We start from the raw sequence: 19,537 nt of genomic DNA, 5'->3' as shown, positions 1-19,537 counted from the left end.
AGGCCTTGTATCTAGGAGGCAGACAGGGAAACCCCGAGGAAACTAGATCCCGCCGGGGAAGGGGCGCGCAGTCGGATGCAGAGCTGGTGTGGTGGCCAAGGCCACTCGGACTCCGGGAGGGGCAGCGGGCGAGGTTCCGCAGCGTGGGAAGTGAGTGGGGAGGCAAGAAACTTCAGTGCACCCACTTCGGGCCGGGAGCTGTGCAGGCACGCTAACTTAAGCATTTCTAACCCATTTTTACAGTGAGGGACACTGGGGCTCGGAGGGAAGTGCCCTGCCCAAGCTTCAGCTGCCCGTAAGCGGTCAAGGTTGCCCTAAATTCGGGTTTGAAATACTGGTATTGAAGCCTCCAACAAGACCACTCACCTACACACCTGCGCCTCCCCTAGAGACGCGTTCCTCCAGGTGCTGAGCCCCCCGACTCCGGGAGGCGGGAAGAGGGTCTCACCTATGAGAAAGTGAAAACAGCTGGAGGGGTGGGGCAAGGTAAGAATGTACTGAATATGATTGGTTGAAGTGGCTGCCACTCATAAAACGAGCCTCGGCGCCCAGCCCCTTTCGGTTCCAGCAGGCCTTGCGCGCAGGAACATGGCGGCGTCCAGGTGGAGGTCTTGAGGGGGATCAAGTTGGTATGGCGTTGGTATCGGGGCCCGCGAGGCGGGCACTGGTTCGCCCTGGGCGGCTCGGCCTTGGGGATTGCGGGGCTCCGAGACGCGGGGCGTACGAGTGGGGCGTGCGCTCTACGCGGAAGCCCGAGCCTCGTCCCCTGGACAGGGTGTACGAGATCCCGGGACTGGAGCCCATCACGTACGCGGGGAAGATGCACTTCATGCCCGGGCTGGCGAGGCCGGTCTTCCCGCCCTGGGACCCCGGTTGGACGCACCCAAAGTTCCGCCGCCCAATCCCAGTTCACGAGCAGCCGTTGTACAAGGATCAGGCCTGCTACGTCTTCCACCAGCGTTGCCGCCTCCTCGAGGGTGAGGCCCTAGGACGGGCAGGAGGGGGATCTCCTTCCTCCGCCCAGCACTGACCCCAACTCTCCGTGACCTTGCAACTTTGTGGGTCTCGGTTTCTTTGGCTGCGATGGGTAGTGATGACATCTTCTGAGGGTTTCAGGTTTAAGTAGGATGAGAAGTGTGCTTCTGTGAGGCAGTGTTAGGTTGAATGGCGAAGTGAAAAGACCTGGTTTCTGGTCTGTCCCTGCCTCCCTAACTCTGTGATTTGGGGCAAGTGGCTGAAATTTCCGGAGCCTCCATTTTCTGTGAACTCAGTGGTTTTGATTAGATGATCCACATTGACCCTTCCAGCTCTTAATACCCTGGAGATATAACTGTACATTGAATGATTCGATGGAGGGAGTTTATAGTTGAAAGAGACAGCAGAAAGCATGCTTAATCTGGTCTATGGCCTCTTTTGGCAGGATTGGTGAATGTGACAGAGAGGTGCCCACACAGGTGCCGTGGGTTAATAGTGAACCCAGGGCTACCTGTCTTGTGTCCTAGGTCAATGTTCTCTGTCAGAGGTCAGAGCTGAGATGTTTTCAAGGAAGGGTTCTGGATCCAAAAGCCATCAAGCCTATTTCTGCCCCCCTTTTACTAAGAACAGGTCATAATGACTGAGCTGAATGAAACCAGTCTGTCTAAGAAGAGGACCAGAATTATTTTCCAGAGTCCATGGGGGTGGGTGAGCTTTTTATTGAGAGTCCCTTTCCTTATTCTTCAAGGTTGCCTCTTCTTCCTTAGTCACCAAATTACTGTGGGGATGGGGCAGGTTCTGGAAACACAAAATGGTCAAGGTCAGTGGGAGCAGTATTTTCCAAGGAGTAATTAGGAAAGAAAGAGACCTGGCAGGATTTGGGGACTAAACCAAAGAATAAATCCTAGATTTGAAAAAAACTTAACTGGCCAGCCTCTTAAGCCACTCAAACCCATTCCTGAAAGCTGAATTTCCAGCATCTAAACATTCCCGTTGCCCTACCCGGGTATTGTAATGGACCTCACAAGACTTGGCACCCCCCCCCCCCCCCATTTTGTTTAATTTAAGTAGGCTTCACACCCAGCATTGGGCTAGAATCCATGACTCTGAGATTAAGAGTCCATGCTAAGGACTGAGCCATCCAGGTGCCCCACCCTTGTGTGACCCTTATAACATTACTAGGCTTTAGAGTAGACAAACTCAGGTTCTCCTCTCCATCATCACTTACAGGATATGTGACTTGAAACAAATTCTTTAGTCTCTGAATTTCATCCTCCATTCCATAAAACCCCACCCGATCTGTAGATAAAGTTCCTGGCACAGGGTAGATGGTGGTGCTCAGTAAATGGCAGCTCTGATGATTACGTATTATTTCATATCCTAGGGAACCATGAAATCTCAATATTTTAATCCACTGTCAAGTTTAAAGAACAATGGCAGTGCCAGAACTAAAATTCAGGTTATCTAACTCTGGTCTAGGGCTTTTTCTGCTCCACCATAAAATCCAGAAGTTATATTTCTAAATGATTGTATTTACCATGTCCTATAAGCCTCAAAGTGAAAAGTCTCATTGCCTTCATAGCATTTATTAGCACAAAGGAGATTGCTTGAGAGTATCTCCCCCCCAGAGTATCCTAGGCTCGGTTTAATCCCAGGCATAGCTTTACAAATGAAGATACGTGCTGGCAAGAGTAGCCTGCTAACCAAAGCCGTCACCAGCCTGCTGTCAATTTGTGACTACAGCCATGGACAAGAATACAGTATTAACTTTATTCTGAGGGTAGGGGACTGGGATGTGGATTTGATGCAGAGCTTAGGTCCGTAGCGCTGGGCCAGTTCTTCCCTCAGGGAAGCCAGATCTGGGGAAGGGGGAGCAAGGGACTTCTGCTTGGCATCACAGCCCATCCCACTGACAATAGCTGTCATTCCTTACTGTCTGAAAACGAAGCAGTCTGAATCAAATCTATTTTTGTTTATTTATATCCCATCATTTCCTGAAAAGTATTTCAGGCATCTTACAGAAACCTTACAGCACAGCCAAATTAGATTAAAAACATACAGGTCAGGGAATCTACAAGAAGGAGAAACAAAATAGTGAGTTGAATACAAAAAATCCATTCTGTGAGGTTCCGCTTGCTAAAGGGGAGCCCCAAACTTGGCTCTCGGCCTGTTAAGGGTGCAGAGCAGTGTCAGCTGACCCGGCCACTTGCCTGTTTCTGTAAATAGTTTTATTAGAACACAGCCACACTCACTTGTTTACTTGTAGCGCCTGGCTGCTTCCATTGTCACAGAGTCAGAGATGAGCAGTTGTGACAGAATGTATGGCTCAGAAGCTGAAAATATTTACTGTCTGGCCCTTGAGGGAAAAGTTTGCTGACCCCTGGTATATTTTCAGTTATGCAGTTCACCATGTCTGTAAGACAAAACTGTACTATCCCGGGGCGCCTGGGTGGCTCAGTGGGTTAAGCCGCTGCCTTCGGCTCAGGTCATGATCTCGGAGTCCTGGGATCGAGTCCCGCATCAGGCTCTCTGCTCAGCAGGGAGCCTGCTTCCTCCTGTCTCTCTGCCTGCCTCTTTGCCTGCTTGTGATCTCTCTCTGTCAAATAAATAAATAAAATCTTTAATAAAAAAACAAAAAACAAAAAACTGTACTATCCCAGGAGAAGCCTGACCTCCCAGTACCGAGGCCAGGGAGGATCCTGTGTAATAAATAGAATGCGTGATCCTTCCGAAAAATCACAGCAGTGCATTTCATAGGGCTTCTAACATATAAAAATCTGCTTAAAGATAGCTCATTGTAGAAGCTCAGGTTTAGGTGAGATGTGAAAGATTATCTGTTTCAGTGCTCCCAAACTCAGGGCTGTGAAGTTGTTCATGATTAGTAAGTTATTCCATTATTTCCAGAAGCTGTTTTCCCTTGATACAGCAGCATGGGCTCCATCCTCGGCCCACACCTAATACATGGGATCTATTTGGTAGATATGGGCTTTTCCTTTTTCCTTTTAAAGATTTATTTATTTATTTATTTGGCAGAAAGATCACAAGTAGCAGAGAGGCAGGCAGAGACAGAGAGGGGGAAGCAGGCTCCCCACTGAGCAGAGAGCCCGATGCAGGGCTCGATCCCAGGATCCTGAGATCATGACCTGAGCCGAAGGCAGAGGCTTAACCCACTGAGCCACCCAGGTGTCCCGACCATGGGCTTTTCCAATCAGGGACTTGGATGTTGGTTATAAAGGGATGGAGGATTTGAAATTCTGGCATACTGATCTAGTCCTCGAGTCTGGAGTCTGTCTGAATCTTGCAGGCAACAGATGGACTGTTTCCCACAAGATTCAGCCTTACGATCCCAGCCATCTCCATTGCTCTTTGGATCGCTCCTGTGCAGGCTCTCACTACCTCAGTCAGCTTGACCATCCATAGGAAGAGAGTGCCTGCCATCGAGTTGGAATCGGCTATCCTGGCTTCCACTCTTGTTTTAGTTCTGACTCCTCAGATGTCACAGTACAAATCCTGTCTCTCTCAGGGCAGACCTCTCCCCAAGATGCTACTGGCAGACCTAAGCAACTCATACTTACTTGTCTTCTTTTTTTGTTTGTTTTGTTTTTGTGATTGATTACCCCAAAGGTGTAAAGCAGGCCCTCTGGCTTACCAAGACCAAGTTAATAGAAGGACTTCCTGAGAGAGTGCTTAGCCTCGTCGCTGATCCAAAGAACTGCATAGAGAACCAAGATGAACGGCTTTTGAATGTGATCTCTCACGCCCGTCTCTGGCACTCCACTGAAGACACCCCCAAGAGAGAGGCCTACTGGTAAGTTTCCCCCAACTCAGTAAGGTTTCTAGTTGATGGATTTTAGAGTCAGCCTTGTGCTTTAAATCTCCAAATGTCTCTTCTTTTCTCCCAGCCCAGTCATTGTGGACAGTCTGTTACAACTGTGTAGATCTCAGATTCCCAAGCATCCCTCTCTGGCCAGGCGGATCTATGCCAGAAACTACAGGTTATCCACCACCTGGAATCGAGGTTGGTCATCTTGGTCTGTTTTTTATCTTTCTACTCTTAACCCCACTACCTGCTCACCACCACCGTGTCCTTACCTGTGCTCATTTCCAACTTTCACAGACCACTTTTGTAGAATCAGACACGTCCTCCTGTCCTGAGCCATAGACCAGTTCTTTCTTTTCTTTTTTCAAGGGAAAGATGGGAGAGAGAGAGAGAATCTTAAGTGGGCTCCGTGCCTAGCACGGTGCCTGATGTGGGCTTAATCTCACAATCCTGATATTATGACCTGAGCTGAAGTCAAGAATAGGGCGCTTAACCCACTGAGCCCCGGGTGTTCCTCAGTCTTTTTTGTTTTTCCTCACTTCTTCCCATGACTTAATTCTGCTGTATCTAGTATCTGTTGAGTGCCCGTGAGGGCCTAAATGTTGAAGATAAGAGGTAATAAAGCGCAGGCAGTCTCTGCTTGTACTCAATGGTCAGAGCCTTATTACCCCATTTGTGCTTTTCTCCTTTTCCAAATCCATTTTCCACGTAGCTGCTAGAGAGATCTTTCTAAAGTTCACTTCCCTCCCCTGTTTCAGACCCTTCACTGCCTCCCAGGAACTTCAGCCATTTATGATCAGATGCACTCCACTGATCTGGCCGCCAGCTGGGCTTTCTGGTCTTCTCTCCTTCTTACCGTCCCACTCCCAGCACACCCCCAGGCCAAATGTACACTTCAGCCGCTTGCAGCTTTTTGGCATCAAGCTCTTTCTTATACCTTTTGCACTGTGCTGTATGTTCTGTCTGGAATGCTTTTTTCTACTTCCCTCATTTGGTTAAATTCTGCTTGTGAGGCTCGGCTCCAGCCCCGTTCCTACGTGAGTGCGGACATCAGCTAGTCCGCTTCTGTGCTCCTTGTGCCCATCGTGCCTCTCATTACTGGAGCAATGTTGTACCATATTGGAATTCTCTAATCTCTCCTCTGTCCTCCCACTAAAGTGAACTGACATCAGGGACCGTGTCTCACTTGTTTTTGTGCACGGTATCTAACAGTTCCTGGCATGTGAGCAGCGCCGACCGAGGGTCAGGTGGGTGATGACCACCCCAGGGGTTTCCGGCAGGGATGTTCCAGGCACACCAGCGTTCCGACTAGCGGAATCCTGGCGCAGGGAAACCGGCTGTGGAATGATTGGGGATTTTCAGGGCATCTGCTTGGTCAGGTTTCTCCAGCTTGCCCCTTTTGAGTATGGACTTCCTGGCAAGGAGTCAGCTGTGCAGAGGTAATGGCACCACTAAGGAAATTAGTGAACCTCATTAATAGAGGAGTACTTGTTGGCCCGTCATCAGCTATTACCTCTAATTAAACTGCCCTATTTGGAGCTGTCACTGGAGGAGGGATGTGGAGGGAATTGAATTGGAAACCACACTAGAGTGGTCTGTGGGGAGAATCTGAAACCCAAGGTTAGGAGAGGTCCAGGCACATTTATCTTCCTTGCAGATGATATGTGAGGAAACAGGAAATATTTTAGGAAACTATTCCTGAGGTGTGGGCGTGACGTGTTTTACCAAGCGGCTCAGAGTTCATCCATCCACAGACGTGGTATCCCTGCTTTACACACGCATTGAGGGAGACCACGTGCTAATTAGGTGGCGGTGCTGTGGACCGAACCAGCTGTGAGATGTAGAAGGTCATCACCCCTGACCTGTTACCATGGTGCTGTGATTTGACTGTCCAGAGCACCTCCAGAAGAAGATTTGGCTCCGTGGAGAATCTTCAGAAGGCCGTTCTCAGGGAGCCTTTCAGGCACATCTTGCCTGGTGGCATACAGCCTCCTGTGGAGACCTCGGGTAGGGGCATGTGCACATGCTCACAGTGGCAGCTTCTTTGGTATGTCAGGTGTGTGCTTCCTCATGAACTGATGTCTGTGTAGCCAGGATGCCAACCTGTCTTAGGTGAGGCTTTCTGACTGGCCTGATATACCCTCACTGTTGGTTGTTGAGTTTAATAGCCTTTCTTCTTAGCCTCTAGTCTCCTCCCCCTTCGCCCCCTCCCTCCTTCCCTACCACATTCTGGTCGTCACCTGGTTTGTCTCCCTAAACTCTGCCATGGGGCAGCACACTTGTGTGCCTTCGTACATGTTCCTCCTGAACTAAAATGTTTTTCCTTCCCTTTTCTTGCCTGGGTGACTATTAACCAACCAAGGGCATTTTGCGCCCTAAGGGAGATTTGGCAGGGTCTGGAGACGTTTCTGATTATCATGACTTGAACGGGGGGAGTTCTATTGGCATCTGGTGGGTGGGGGCCAGGGGTGCTGGCAGACCTCCATGGTGCACAGGACAGTTTATCTCATCAAAGAAAGAGTTAGCCAGTCCAAAATGAGAGTAGGGCCAAAGTTGAGAAACTCTGCTCTTATCCATCCTTTGGAAACCAGTTCAAAGGCATACCACTTTCAGGAAGGTTCCCAGGCCTCCCAGAGAAGGTCAGTTTTTCCTCTCTGCTGTCTCTGAGTATGGTTTGTACTTACATATACACTTACCAACTAGGAAGCTTCTTGAGAGCAGAGGGTAGCTCTCATTCATTTCTGGGTCCCCAGCATAGAGCAGGTGCTTGGGAAGATCTGTGTGGGGCAGCCCCGAATCCAGACTGCCAGGTGGCCTCAGGGTCATTGGCAAGGGAACACAGGAAGAAGAGTGCTCTGGTTGGTCCCCTTCTCAACATCTTGACCAAAGTTTTGTTTTCTGCGATTAGGCTGATCAGCTGGGAAAGCAGTTAAGACTTGAGAAGCATGGTAGGATGAAGGCTCTAGGCTTGGCTGAGCTGAGAGGTAAGGCTTTGGATCAGGGTAGACTAATCATCTTTCTCCCCTTGTAGAGTCTTTCCTCCTTCAGATCCGTGGTTCCAGTGGAGCTCGACTGAACGCCAAGGATCCGCTGCCCACCATCGCCTCCAGAGAGGAGGTCGAAGCTACTAAGAATCATGTTCTTGAGACCTTCTATCCCATATCTCCCACTATTGATCTTCAGGAATCCAATGTTTATGATGTGGAAGACAACACAGGTAAGTGTCACAGCCTTGTGTCTCCACACAGCATGGAGATGAGGGACGTGTTTTTTCTGAAGGGAAGGAGTATATTAAATATTGAGTCTGTGCTCCGCACCTCATGCACATTTTCTTCTGAGAGCCACGTAGCAGTGTATCCCCACTTTGCTTTTGACCCCTGAGAGGTAACTGTTACGTCAGAACTATAATGGGTGGCTGTTGGGCTTCTGGCCAGGTGCAAAGTGTTTCCTTTATTCACAGGTCCCTTGAAAGACACCCCTCTTCCTGTGTACCCATAAACCCTGCCCAAACTCCTGCTAGGACTGAGGAACCCCCCAGGCCTTGAGTGGGGGTATTCATCAAAACTCCATCGAATAAGGCCCCACCACCTCCCCCTGGCTATGGCGACAGAAGCCAGAGCATCAGGCTAGGCAGGCCCACAGCTCACGCCATCCAGTCCGTCCCCAGGAGTTGTAGTGCCTTCCTTCTAAACTCATTTCCATGGTGACAGCTTCCAGGAGGCCCAGCCCGTTGCCACAACCTCCCAGCTAGCTGGCCAGCCTGACCTGGGCTGTTTTCTCCCGGTCCATCTGGTTCCTGGTTCCAGAAGTCCCCTTCTGACACCCACATTCTGTCCCTTCCCTTCAGTCCTCCGTCCCCACCTCCCAGGGCCTGCCGGGTACAGGTGGAAGTCCTCAGCTTACAACATGAGGGCCTCAGGTCTTGGTCCCTCTCTTCAGCCTCAATTTGAGGAGTTCCCTGCTGCCCCCTGCCCTGCCCTCCGCCGTAGTCCAGCTACACATAATACATTGTGCTCTTTCTCACCACAGGCTCTAGTGTGTCCTCTTTCCTCTGCCTGGGGTGTGTGGCTGTCCACCTCTTATTTTCTTCCCCTCAGTAGTTCATCTGTCATCAGGGGCCTTTCCTCTGTCCTTCCCCAGCCCCAGCTCACCCCGCTCAGATCTTCACATGTCCCTCTGTGTGGACCCCCTCCCCAACCCAGGACGGAGCCCCTCAAAGGCGGTGGCAGGCCGCACTCGGCCTCTGCTCCTGGCCCTTGTCTGACCCTGGCACCTGTCTCAGCCTGGGCGCACAGGGAGTGCTGAGCAGCTGAAGCAAGGACGGAGGCCCAAGGGTGGGTGTCTCTAAGTAGTGCTTGCTTCTGGGATTTTTCAGAGCCCATGTTTTCCCAGCTTCTTCCTCCTTGTCACCCACTTCCACTAATCTGAGTTGCTCATTCTGGAAGCTGCCAGCCTACCAAGGGTTTACTCTTGGCCACAGGGGACGCGCGTGGTGGCCTGGCAGGGTTGTGGCTGGGAGGAACAAGGGCTCGGCTTTGATCCGCAGTGCCAGCGTTTGCAGAGCACTTGGGAGGCATGAGGCGAGGCCTTTATCACGAATAATAAAGTATGGGATGTTGCTAATGATTGGCTTTTGAAAAAATAATTAGCATAGCGTCCAGGTTTCCTTCTACTAGCTGTCCCCTGTGTGCTTGAATGAGCGAGAAAGGGGTAGAGTTAGAGCTAGCACACAGGAGTCAACCTGGCACAGGTTGGCAACATTTTCAGTAAAGAGCCAAAATAGTAAATATTTCAGGTTGTGCAGGCCACACAGGGTCTCCGACAGCTACTCCGTAGACATTGTGTCCGTGAGTGGGCATGGCTATGCTCCGTTAGAAACTATTTGTTAAAACAGGCAGGGGCCGGGGGGCGATGTGGCTGGCAGACTAGTTTGCCATCCCTGGAGCTATAGTGATGACATCTGCCTTTACAGAGTCTCTGTGGTGCCTGGCACTGAGCCAGGGCGAGGTGGCTTTCCAAAGGCTCTGGGACAGGCTGATACTAATTTCCGTTCCTCTACATGATTATGTACCTTGCAGGGTTCCAGGAGGGTTATCCTTACCCCTATCCCCACACCCTGTATTTCCTGGAGACAGCCAGTTTACGGCCACACCGCTTTCAACCAGATCAGCTGCGGGCTAAGATGATCCTGTTTGCCTTTGGCAACGCCCTGCTCCAGGCCCGGCGCCTCTATGGGGTATGTATGCGGCGAAGACCACCACGTCTTGACGTGGTGTTGGCCTCCTGTCTTACACTGCTTAAAGGAAGAAGGGAGGTGCAGGGAGATCCCTTGCTTGACTGAGGACTTCCAGGGACAGGCACTTCCATGCACCCTGTGGATATAAACTGGCATCTGGGGGCCTCCTGTGTGCCTGCCTGTCTTTTACATAAGAGACATCATGTATTCACCAGAATAGCCCAAGAGGTTTCTTTGTCATCCCCATTTTCCAGTTATGCCCCTGAACCACCGGCAGGCTAAGCAGCTTGTCAGCATTACACAGCAGTGAGTGGTGGAGAAGAGGGCAGAACTGGGTGTGCCCAGTTCCTCGGGCTTTTGTTATTTGTGCTCTAGTACACCCCTGTGGTTCTGTGAGAGCAGAACGGGGGCACGCTCCTCCACGGGCAGGAGGAGGTGAAACAGAGATGATACAGACCTGTGTGCCAAATGGGGACAGGCTTAGGGACCAAGACACCACTTGGTGATAGCCCCTTGATTCTGGGAGGAGGTCTTAAGGACCTGGATTGTTTAGAATGCGGGCTGAGTAGTTGTCCCACAGAGCTGTCCCTAAAATGGGGGAAAGCCTGGCCAGGGAGCAACAGCCTCGAGAGAGGGAGTAGGGAATGGCAGTATGGGATTCCCTGAGCAGGCCTGGGACACTGGATTCCGGGGTGGTGGTGGGGGGGGTTGTGTTGGGGGAGTGCTGAGAGCTGCCAGCTCCTAGGTCTGAGGCCCTCCAGTAGGAGTGAAGAGATTCACGATGTTCTCTTCTCCCTGTTTCCCATCCTACTTGGTCTAGGAACTAGTGGGGTTGGAGGGGTGTGGTTGGGCAAACGCAACAGGGTGTGGAATGGACCTTGCCTATATTGGGTATTTGCTACATTCCAGAGTTCTTTATATCCGTGTTCCTCAAAGCGTGGCCTGGATTAGTGGCATTGGTGTCATCTGGGAACTTGGTGGAGGTACAGATTTTACCGCATCAGGAACTCTGTGGTGGCGCTCAAGTAACGGGTGGTGCCCGGAGCCCTGCGGGTGGTGCTGGCTTTAGCTCGGGCTTGAGAGCCAGAGTTCTGAGGTTTGAGAACCACTGCCTGTAGCAACCCTCCGTGGCAGATGCTCCTGGCCTCATAGCTGAGGAAACTTGAGGCTCAAGGAGGCCAAGTGCCTTTCCCAGTGCCGCACAGCTAAGAGATTGGCGGCTGTTACATCTTTATGTGACCTTCTTGTGTCTCTTCAGTCCTTGAAGGTTCTCTGTTCTTTGACTATGTACTTAGGAAGGCTCTGGAAGGTTAGGTGACTCGCCCAAGATCCCACAGCTGTTGCGTGGGGAAGCAAGCACTGCGGCCCTGATCCCTCTAGCTTCAAAAGATGAGCTGCCTCCCACCTCCCGGACAGGGGAGCGGAGTGGGCGGGGCGGCGCGCCAGGGACCTGCTCTGCAGGCTCCTCGCCGCCCCTGTGCCAGCCGTTGCCGGCAGAGCACGGCTAGCGACGCTGCCGCTAATTGCCACCCAGTTGGGTAGGAGGGGAGACCTCCCCCACCCCCTCCAGGTGCGAATTATTCCTGGGGATGTGAAGTTGAGCAATTACAGGAAGAGCCTCCATGTAAAAGGTAAAATTGCTGAGAAATTTATGTACTACCTGCAGTTTTATTGATCTGTAGAGGGAGATAAGAGTCAATACAGAATCTCAGCTAACACTTAGCGGTACTTTTCTTTTTATTTATTTCTCGTGCAGCTAAGAACAGGTATTTCTAAGGCCAGCAGTCCCGGTGTGGCCCACACCGCCATCTGACATTAGCTGTTCCTAATGTCCCATTCCGCTCTGGAGGGGTGGACGTAGGCAGTGTTTTTGGATCAAGGATGCTCTGCTTCCCAGGGCCTGCCTGCTGGCTCTCTGTCCAGCAGCTGGCCCTCACCCAGCTGCACCGTTGCGAAGCCTCGGGGGGTGGGGGGGTGAGCGTGTCATTTCTCAACCACCCTGGGACACACCTGGGAGTGAAAGGAGGTACTCCTGTCCCATGGTGTGGGACTGCCAGGGCTCGGCCACGATGGGAGGGGTTTCAGTGATTTCCTGGCGTGGGATCTGATCCCAGCTCACGTCCCGTGGGCAGCCTTGCACAAATGATAGCACCTCTTTGACGCTCAGTTTCCCCATCTGTGAAGTGGGGACAGACTGCTGGATCTGTGAGCTTACTGGTGGCTATAAAGCCGGTGACTCAACCGGTGTGTGCGAGGTGTGCGGGAGCTGGTTGCTGCGGGGGTCCGGACCGAGTGGCGCTCCTTGAAGGGGGGCACCAGCACGCAGGCTGTCAGGTGAAAGCTTGCCCCGCCGACATGCCGGTGCAGATAGCCTGGCAGCCCGACGCCTTCTTGGAGCCGCACTGGGGGCATGAAGCCCAGGACTGGGCTTTCCAGGGCACCAGGCCCTTGGGAGCAAGGCGCTGTGGGAACCGAGTAGGCATAGCGCTGGCCGGGCTACTGTGGGACATCAGGCCAGTCCCTAGCCTTGCTGAGACTGTTTGCTCATTTGGCAAGTAGAGTGGGAATGGAGTGAGCTTTTATATTCACTGACCCATTTGTGGAACCAGTGTCACTGTTGTCGCCATCAGATAACACCAAGGGTTTGAGGGATTTCCTATCATTAAGCTCCCGTCACCTTCCTGTACTCTGCCACTGGCTCAGTCCTCACCCCCCCGCCGCCCCCCACGGCAGGAATTACTGCTTCTGTGTGCTTATCAACCGGGAGGCGCCATTTCAGGCAGAGCCGGCCCGAGGAGGGAGGGACGGCCTTGCCCTGGCCGCTGTCCCGCGGTCAGAGCCTTAGCCGGGAGCGGGCACTGGCTGTGGAAGCTGCTGGTTTGGTGCTGTTCTTTACGCCCCGCTGTGTTTGGTTTGACTTCCTTGTCCCGTTTTGCTCTCAGAATGACCCTAAGGTTTTGGAGCAGCCGGTGGTTGTGCAGAGTGTGGGCACCGACGGACGTGTCTTCCAGTTCCTCGTGCTGCAGCTGAACACCACGCAGCTCGCCTCCGACGAGGGCGTCAAGAATCTGGTCTGGGTGGACTCAGACCAGCTCCTCTATCAGCATTTTTGGTGTCGCCCAGTGATCAAAAAGAAGGTGGTTGTGGTAAGTCCTGCCATCTCCAGCCTGGTGATGGGACCAGGACCGTGACTCTGTGTCCCCAGAGTGATCCAGGGGTGGAGCTGAAGGGATGCTCGCAGCCGGGACTCTGGCTTTAGGGTTGTCCTACCCAGGATCTCTTCGGGAGCACTTCTCCTGTCCTGGGCCCTGCCTGGCCCTCTGCGCCCCTCCTGCTTCCCTGTGCCCCCAGCATGGCTAGCTCCTCATGGCGCTCCCATATGCCCTGCTGCTGCTGGCCCGGGCCCCTCAGGGGTGCTGCTGCTTTTTTGTAGGAGGCATCTCCCTTCTCCCCCTGCCCTCCATTTCTCTTTTGTCAGGCCATCCTCTCCTTGTCCTTCCAGGTCTAGCATAAGGACCTCCCTGCCCCCGCCCCATCCCACTGCTAGCCCCATTGCAGTCCCTCAGGTGGGTCCCCATAGACCCCATTTTCCCCCATCACAGCACAGTCCCACGGTTTCCAGATTTTTCTCTTCCATCAAATGGAGCTCCAAGCTTCTCAGAGGTGGGGCCCGTGGACGAGGCCTTCATTCATTTCTTCCCGTGGACATGGGATTCTTTCTGGGGCTTTGTCACTGTCGCTGGTGCTCCACTGCAGTCCCGGCCTGCTTTCTGTGCAGCGCACAGTGACCGTTCTGATTCATAATGTGAGGACAGGCAGCGATAAGCACCCTGATGGGACAAGGGGACCTTGGGGGCTGCTGGGTCTGCGGCTAGCTGTGTTCTGGGTCCCACACAGACCTGAGCTGGTGTGCTGTGCGGAGCTGGTGTTGGGCTTTTGAACGGAATTGGCGCGGCAGCGGCTGGCTTAGCTCTCCAGCACCTGCCGGTGCCGTTTCTGCCCCAGAAGTGCCTCCCTGGGTGGGGCCCTCTTCTTTGGCCCCAGACACTATTGCGTGTCACCTGCAGCCACACCAGCTGCCTCTGTACTCTGTTCTTACCCTGCTCTCTTCCTCCCCTGTGTGTCTCTGGGTTCTCCCTTCCAGAACACTGACTTTAGTGGCAGACACATCCTGGCTGGTCAGATGGCTCCCGCCCCCCAGCCCTGGGCTCCCGACACAGGCCCTGGGCTCCAGCCTTGCCCTTCTGCTTCCTACCTGTGCTGGCACAGAGTCTCGTTTCTCAGAGGCCGCCTGCCTTTTCTTTTTCCCTCCGGCCCATGCTTCTTGCCCTGTAAGACTCGTTCATACTCAGGGAAGCCATGAGTCCCCTTTGCTTTCTGAGCATCTTTTCCCCAGGTCCGCTCTGAGGCCCGTCAGCTTTTATCGTCGCTGTTCGGAGATCTGGCTGTAAGCTCCTTGAGGGCAGAGCCAGATTCAAGCCACTGTCGGGTTTCTGGCACGGGGCACAGGCCTGGTACAGAGGGAAGGGGCCTGATTGATGTGTGTGAATGAGGGAGGGATTATTGTCCCTGGGAATGCAAAGGGGGCAGCAGACCATTGGTTCATGGTGGTTTAGGGGCGGGGCTAGGGAGGGGGGCGGTGTCAACAGCGCTAGGAGAGCTTCATGTCCTCCAGCCCAGCCTATCCGGTATCTCTTCGCTGCTGGCTCCCTGGTGCCCCTCTTTGCTCCATGAGAGGAGAAGACCATTATCCAGACATTTTAGGATTTACATAAAATCCACCTTTGTTTTCACTGCTGCCATTAAACCTCGTGGCAGGATCCTAATGGGCTGTGTTCTTTCCAGGAACCTGTTGGGCCGACTGGTTTCCAGCCTGAGACATTCAGGAAGTTTTTAGCTCTGTACTTGCACGGTGCTGTGTGAACCCAGGACCACTGTGGGGTCTCGAGCCCCCCGGCCCCCTCCGCACAAGATGCTGTATCCAGAGCAGTGCTGGGTCCCCCGGAGCCTCCGCGCTCACCCGACCTGTGGTCTGGTTGCCGACAGAGAGCCCTTCGGCTGCCCCGGAGCCTGTGCCTGTGTGGGGGAGCTGTGGGAGGGGGGGTGCCCGTAGCTGTATGTGAGCCCCCACCGTGAGCCGGCCTCTGTGTGGGTGTGGGCCCTGAAGCCTGACCTGCCCCTGGTAAGCCAGGCTCTGCCCACAGCAGGCTCTGACTTACAATGACTTCAGATAAGAATCTTCGTCTCTTTTGAGTTTCACCTTGTTCATTTGACACTTGAGGATAATGACCTCCCGTGTTGTGAAGATGGAGTGGCTGCCACAGGATAGGTGCTCTCTGGGGCTCCCTGGGTTCTCAAGGGACTCTCCAAACTGTGGGCACATTTCATCAGGGCTGCAGAAACTGACGAGAACATTTGTTGTAGATTTCTCCCTAGCATCTGGGTAAATAGACCAAGTACATCCCTGGTTCAGCTGGCCTCTCTGTGCATACCACCTCCGAGTCCTGCCCTGGGCCCCACACCGTAGACCCAGCACCCCGTCTCGTCCTCCCGTGTCGTTTCCATATTCAGGGAAGTGCTTGAATGCCTGTGTGCTGGGCACTGTTCTGGGCCCTTGAGGTAAGGGACCTCATAGTACAAGGCCACCTAGGTCACACAGTGGGTGGTACAGGTCTGCTTCCTAGGTAAACGCTTGGAGATGTGATTTTGGGGAAGGTCTTGAGGACAAGCCCCTGTGGGGAGTGATAGGGCGTGCTGGGCAGAGAACCCGAGCTCTGTGGGTTTGCACCTGAGGTCTCGACCAGTTCCCAGTTCTGTGGGTGCCCTGGAGCAGAGGTGAGGAGCGGAGCCTTTCTGCAGACACCGCTGGCCTGCCACGAGTCATCGGATGCTCACTGTTCCTCAGAGCGAGAGAGCCCGAGGTGCAGCGGGGAGGAGGGCAAGTCCTGGAGGGAAGCAGGGAGGCTGGCCCTGCTGGAGGGCCTCTCAGGGGAGATGGGGCAGCACGAGCCACTAGAGCTGGTAAATGGCCAAGTGGAGCTCTGCCCCTGTGTGTCTAGCTCCCAGGCTCATCCTCTAGCCACTTTGCAACTTACCTTTTAGGCTTGGGTGGGATGGTGGTGGCGGCTTGAAGCCGAGCTGGGCTGGCTGAAACCCCTGGAGCCTGTGGGAGCGAGGCTGTGAGTCAGCTGGCTACAGCAGTTTGCCACCAGCAGATGACCCTGTGGTTTGAGGACTGCCCTGGGAGGGGCCAGTGCTGCAGGATGGGCCTGGGCCACAGCCCACCTTGAGTGAGGACAGCCCTTGTGGCTGGCCTTGGTGTGTCCCCTGTGGATCTCAGAGCAGAGCTCTGGGTCCAGCGCAGCTGACCTATGAGGCAAGGCAGACAGGACTGCCGGGTTTTATTGCCCCCTACAGATGGGGAGACTGAGGCTTAGAGAGCAGGTGTTGTGGTGTGAAGAGCTGGGAGTCTCACATGTGATGACAGCTGCCTTTTCCACAGAGAGGTGTCTGCTTCCCCCAAATCCCAAGAGCCTGCAGCCTCAGCCTCACCGTCTGCATCCAGGGTCCCTCCTGTGGGCAGCAGCACAGCCCTGCCCCCTCCAGCCCACAGGCCGTGGGTCCCCTCCCCAGCCAGGCCGCGACAGAACCGAAGACCGGATCAGGATTGGGGCCCGAGCCCTAAGGTTCCCCGCTGCAGACCTTCGGGGCAGTCCAGCAGTCAGCCCAGTCTAAAAACCTGCTGTGCGCCCTGCCCAACCTCGTGCTGGGAGCCGGAGCTGGAGCCAGAGCTACAGAAGGAGCCCTGGTCTCTTCTCCAGGGGCTCCCAGTTTGCTGGCAGATGCTGACAGAGCAGTGGGTCTCCTCTAGGTCCAGGGAAGCCGTGAAGGCTGCCCTTCCCATGCCTGAGCACCTGCCCACAGTAGGTGGCACAGCAGGCACCACCACAGAGGGGACAGTATGCAGGTGTGACTACCCAACAAACATCCAGTTCCTCCGTAACAGCACCTGCTGGGTGATTCTGGGGACAAGGAACACTCAGATGTCCCCAGCTTGGAGGAACACCTGGCCTCAGGGGTTTGCTGGGGGGCACTCAGTATTCTCATCCTGCAAACAGAGGTGGGGGAGCCGGTGAGGCTAGAGGCAGGATCCCTTCCAGCTCAGCACCCCGCACCATGGCTCCCGCCTGCCTGGAGAGCACTGGCGGTGGCACGGGGCCCACATGGCAGAGGCTGTGTGCTCAGGGAGCCAAACCCTTCAGAGCTGTGAATGCGGGTCAGGCTGAGTGCCGTCTGCCTGGTCATTCAGAGAGGTCTATGTGGGGAACGAGCCCAGAAGCCTTGTTCAAGAGGAGGGAAGGGCGAGATGCGAGCTTCCAGGTCCTCCGGGCTCTTCCTGTCACCCCCTTCTGGACTCCTCCCCCCCCACCCCCGCTCAGGGAGGGCTTCCAGGGGCCCTAACCGCCAGCACTGCTGTTAGTGACAGATGCAAGGCGCTGTTCTAAACTGCTCAAACACACCAGCTCATCCTCACAATGCCCTGGGAGGAAGCTTTACAGATGAGGAAACAGGACACAGGTAGGAACTAACTTGTCCATGGCCACAGGTAGTAGTAGTGGCCAGAACAGTGTCTGGCAGGGTCAGACCTTGTAAAGGTGTACCGAGCCCACACCTGGCCTGGAGCAAGGTCCTGGGGGCACAGAAAGTTCTACTTTCTCAGTGTCCAAACCCACACACCCCACTGCTTACCTCACCCCAGCTCTCCATGTGTGGATGGAGGCTGGGATTAGGGCTTCCCATGTCTGCCAGCCCCACCCAGCTGCCTTCCAGAATGCCAAAGGCTACTCTGAAAGTTGTCCAATAGGTCCCCCTTGCCTTGGAGGTGAAAACAAGACCAAACTGAAAACAGGAAAATCAATGTCCCCGGGGGCGGCGGGGGGGGGGGGGGGGGTCCCCAGCTTCTACACGGGGAAGCGTCCACCTGAGTGGGAAAGGCACTGTGGCTGCAGCCTTGGGGACCCCAGTGGCCTGCATGGACTCTGGAACAAGGCAGCCCACACCTGTTCTATGCCCTGAAAAACAGCCTCTGGCACACCAGTGTGTGTCTGAGACCCAAAGCTGAAGCCGGATTTTAGAGCGCTCCCACATACCTGATGGGAGACTGCAGTCTCCCCTCCCAACCCCCCTTCCCCAAAGGCCACTGCGACCCCACACAGCAACTGCAGATTAACATGCCCAGGAAGAGCATAAACACCTTGAACACAAAACAAGATCTTGTTACGCACCAGCCAAAAAAACTGCGGGCAACCGGCCACCTTGCGTTCTGTAGTCAGAATGATAAACTCCGACCCACGTCCCCCACACGCCCCCAAACATGTCAGGAAGGGCTGCGGAAAAAAGATGTCCCTTTAATAAAACGTTATCAACATATATCGTACACAAACTACAATGTATCATAATTACTTTTTTTTCCTCTCTTAATTCAGAACCAGACTACAAGGTAAGAAAAAACACAGAAACAGCTACAATGTTCCCAATAATCCGCACAAGGTCTTTTTTCAGGCAGATGGTATCTCACATAGTATGATATACATGGATCAGGGAGGGAGGGAGAACAGACAGCAGCTACAGGGGCGTGGGGAGGAAGGGCTGTAAATGTACAAAGAATTCAGGTGTCTTTAGGGCGAGACACGGGAGGTTTCGATGGGAGCGGTGAGGTGAGGGAGGCTGTGAGTCACCCCTCCTGAGAGGGGACAGGCTCCACTGTCGCATTTGTCGGTTTTTGAAAATAAAAACAGGACCGGAAGCAGCACGTCTGTTTGGTGGTTGTCCCCCGCCCCCACAGCTATTCCAAAGTCTTTCCATCCAGTTCCGAGTGTATACAGAGCAATTCTGGTCAATTTCCCATCTTTGAAAAAGAAGCAAGAATCAAGAGGAAAAAACAAAAGAAAACCCAAACTCCAGCCCTACAGTGCCCACACACACATGACGAGGATGATGCGAGCCAGGGCCACGGGACAAGAACGCGGGGGTCACAGTTGCCATGTCCCAGGTCATAGCCATCCTGTTGGGGGCGGCCTCCCCCACTGCGCTCTGTCCAGGCCACCACCCAGCTGGCAGGATTCTCGCTGGGAAGACTGGGGTGAGGGCGGCCGAGGAAGGGGCCGGAGCGGCACAGAGGCCGGGCAGGGGAAGGTCCAGGAGAGAGAGAGGAAGCGGTCCTGGGAACACAGTGCATGCCACCGGGTCACAGCGTGTCTCCGCCGCCGCGGAGTCCTGAAAGCGGTCAGGTGGTCAGGCCCCTCGGGCCACATAATGGGGTGGAAGTGGGGGAGGCGGTTCTGGGGTCCCAGGTGTGCAACTGCCGGTGCCACCTTGGCCGGGAGAAACCAAGCAAAACCCAAACAGGTTCCTGACCCTCCCTTGCCCATCCCCATGAACCAAAAACCCCAAGTGGAGAAGGGTGACTTTCTTTTCTCTTTCCAAAAAAGGCCTTTTGAAAGAAA

At 54.0% G+C, this 19,537-nt stretch overlaps 2 protein-coding genes across 7 annotated transcripts in view; one reads left to right on the top strand and one right to left on the bottom strand.

The window, feature by feature from the left end:
• The window catches only part of LOC125098759 (NADH-cytochrome b5 reductase-like), a 35,419-nt gene extending 34,950 nt beyond the window's left edge, over positions 1 to 469 (bottom strand). For all 6 annotated transcript variants that reach the window (XR_007126942.1, XR_007126941.1, XM_047727845.1 and 3 more), the window contains exon 1: positions 367 to 469. The gene's annotated coding sequence lies outside the window, so the exon portion shown is untranslated. The remainder of the gene's footprint in view (positions 1 to 366) is intronic.
• A 92-nt stretch (positions 470 to 561) lies between these two features.
• On the top strand, positions 562 to 18,984 carry MRPL37 (mitochondrial ribosomal protein L37). The gene is made up of 7 exons (XM_047728140.1): positions 562 to 977; positions 4,600 to 4,783; positions 4,878 to 4,993; positions 7,827 to 8,012; positions 9,874 to 10,031; positions 12,974 to 13,177; positions 14,877 to 18,984. The coding sequence occupies exons 1-7, from the start codon at positions 632 to 634 to the stop codon at positions 14,952 to 14,954; spliced, it is 1,272 nt and encodes a 423-aa protein (XP_047584096.1). The 5' UTR covers positions 562 to 631; the 3' UTR covers positions 14,955 to 18,984.
• The last annotated feature ends 553 nt before the right edge of the window (positions 18,985 to 19,537 follow it).

The sequence above is a fragment of the Lutra lutra genome, chromosome 4 (assembly GCF_902655055.1).
Source record: "Lutra lutra chromosome 4, mLutLut1.2, whole genome shotgun sequence".
Classification (NCBI taxonomy): domain Eukaryota; kingdom Metazoa; phylum Chordata; class Mammalia; order Carnivora; family Mustelidae; genus Lutra; species Lutra lutra.
This window is presented reverse-complemented; position numbering and strand designations above follow the sequence as displayed.

Bases quoted from the DNA above. Each gene is read 5' to 3' on its own strand.
- MRPL37 (XM_047728140.1), top strand. From the start codon at position 632: ATGGCGTTGGTATCGGGGCCCGCGAGGCGGGCACTGGTTCGCCCTGGG. The intron at 8,013-9,873 runs GTAAGTGTCACA...TGTACCTTGCAG, and splicing joins TGATGTGGAAGACAACACAG to GGTTCCAGGAGGGTTATCCT. The intron at 13,178-14,876 runs GTAAGTCCTGCC...TGTTCTTTCCAG, and splicing joins TCAAAAAGAAGGTGGTTGTG to GAACCTGTTGGGCCGACTGG.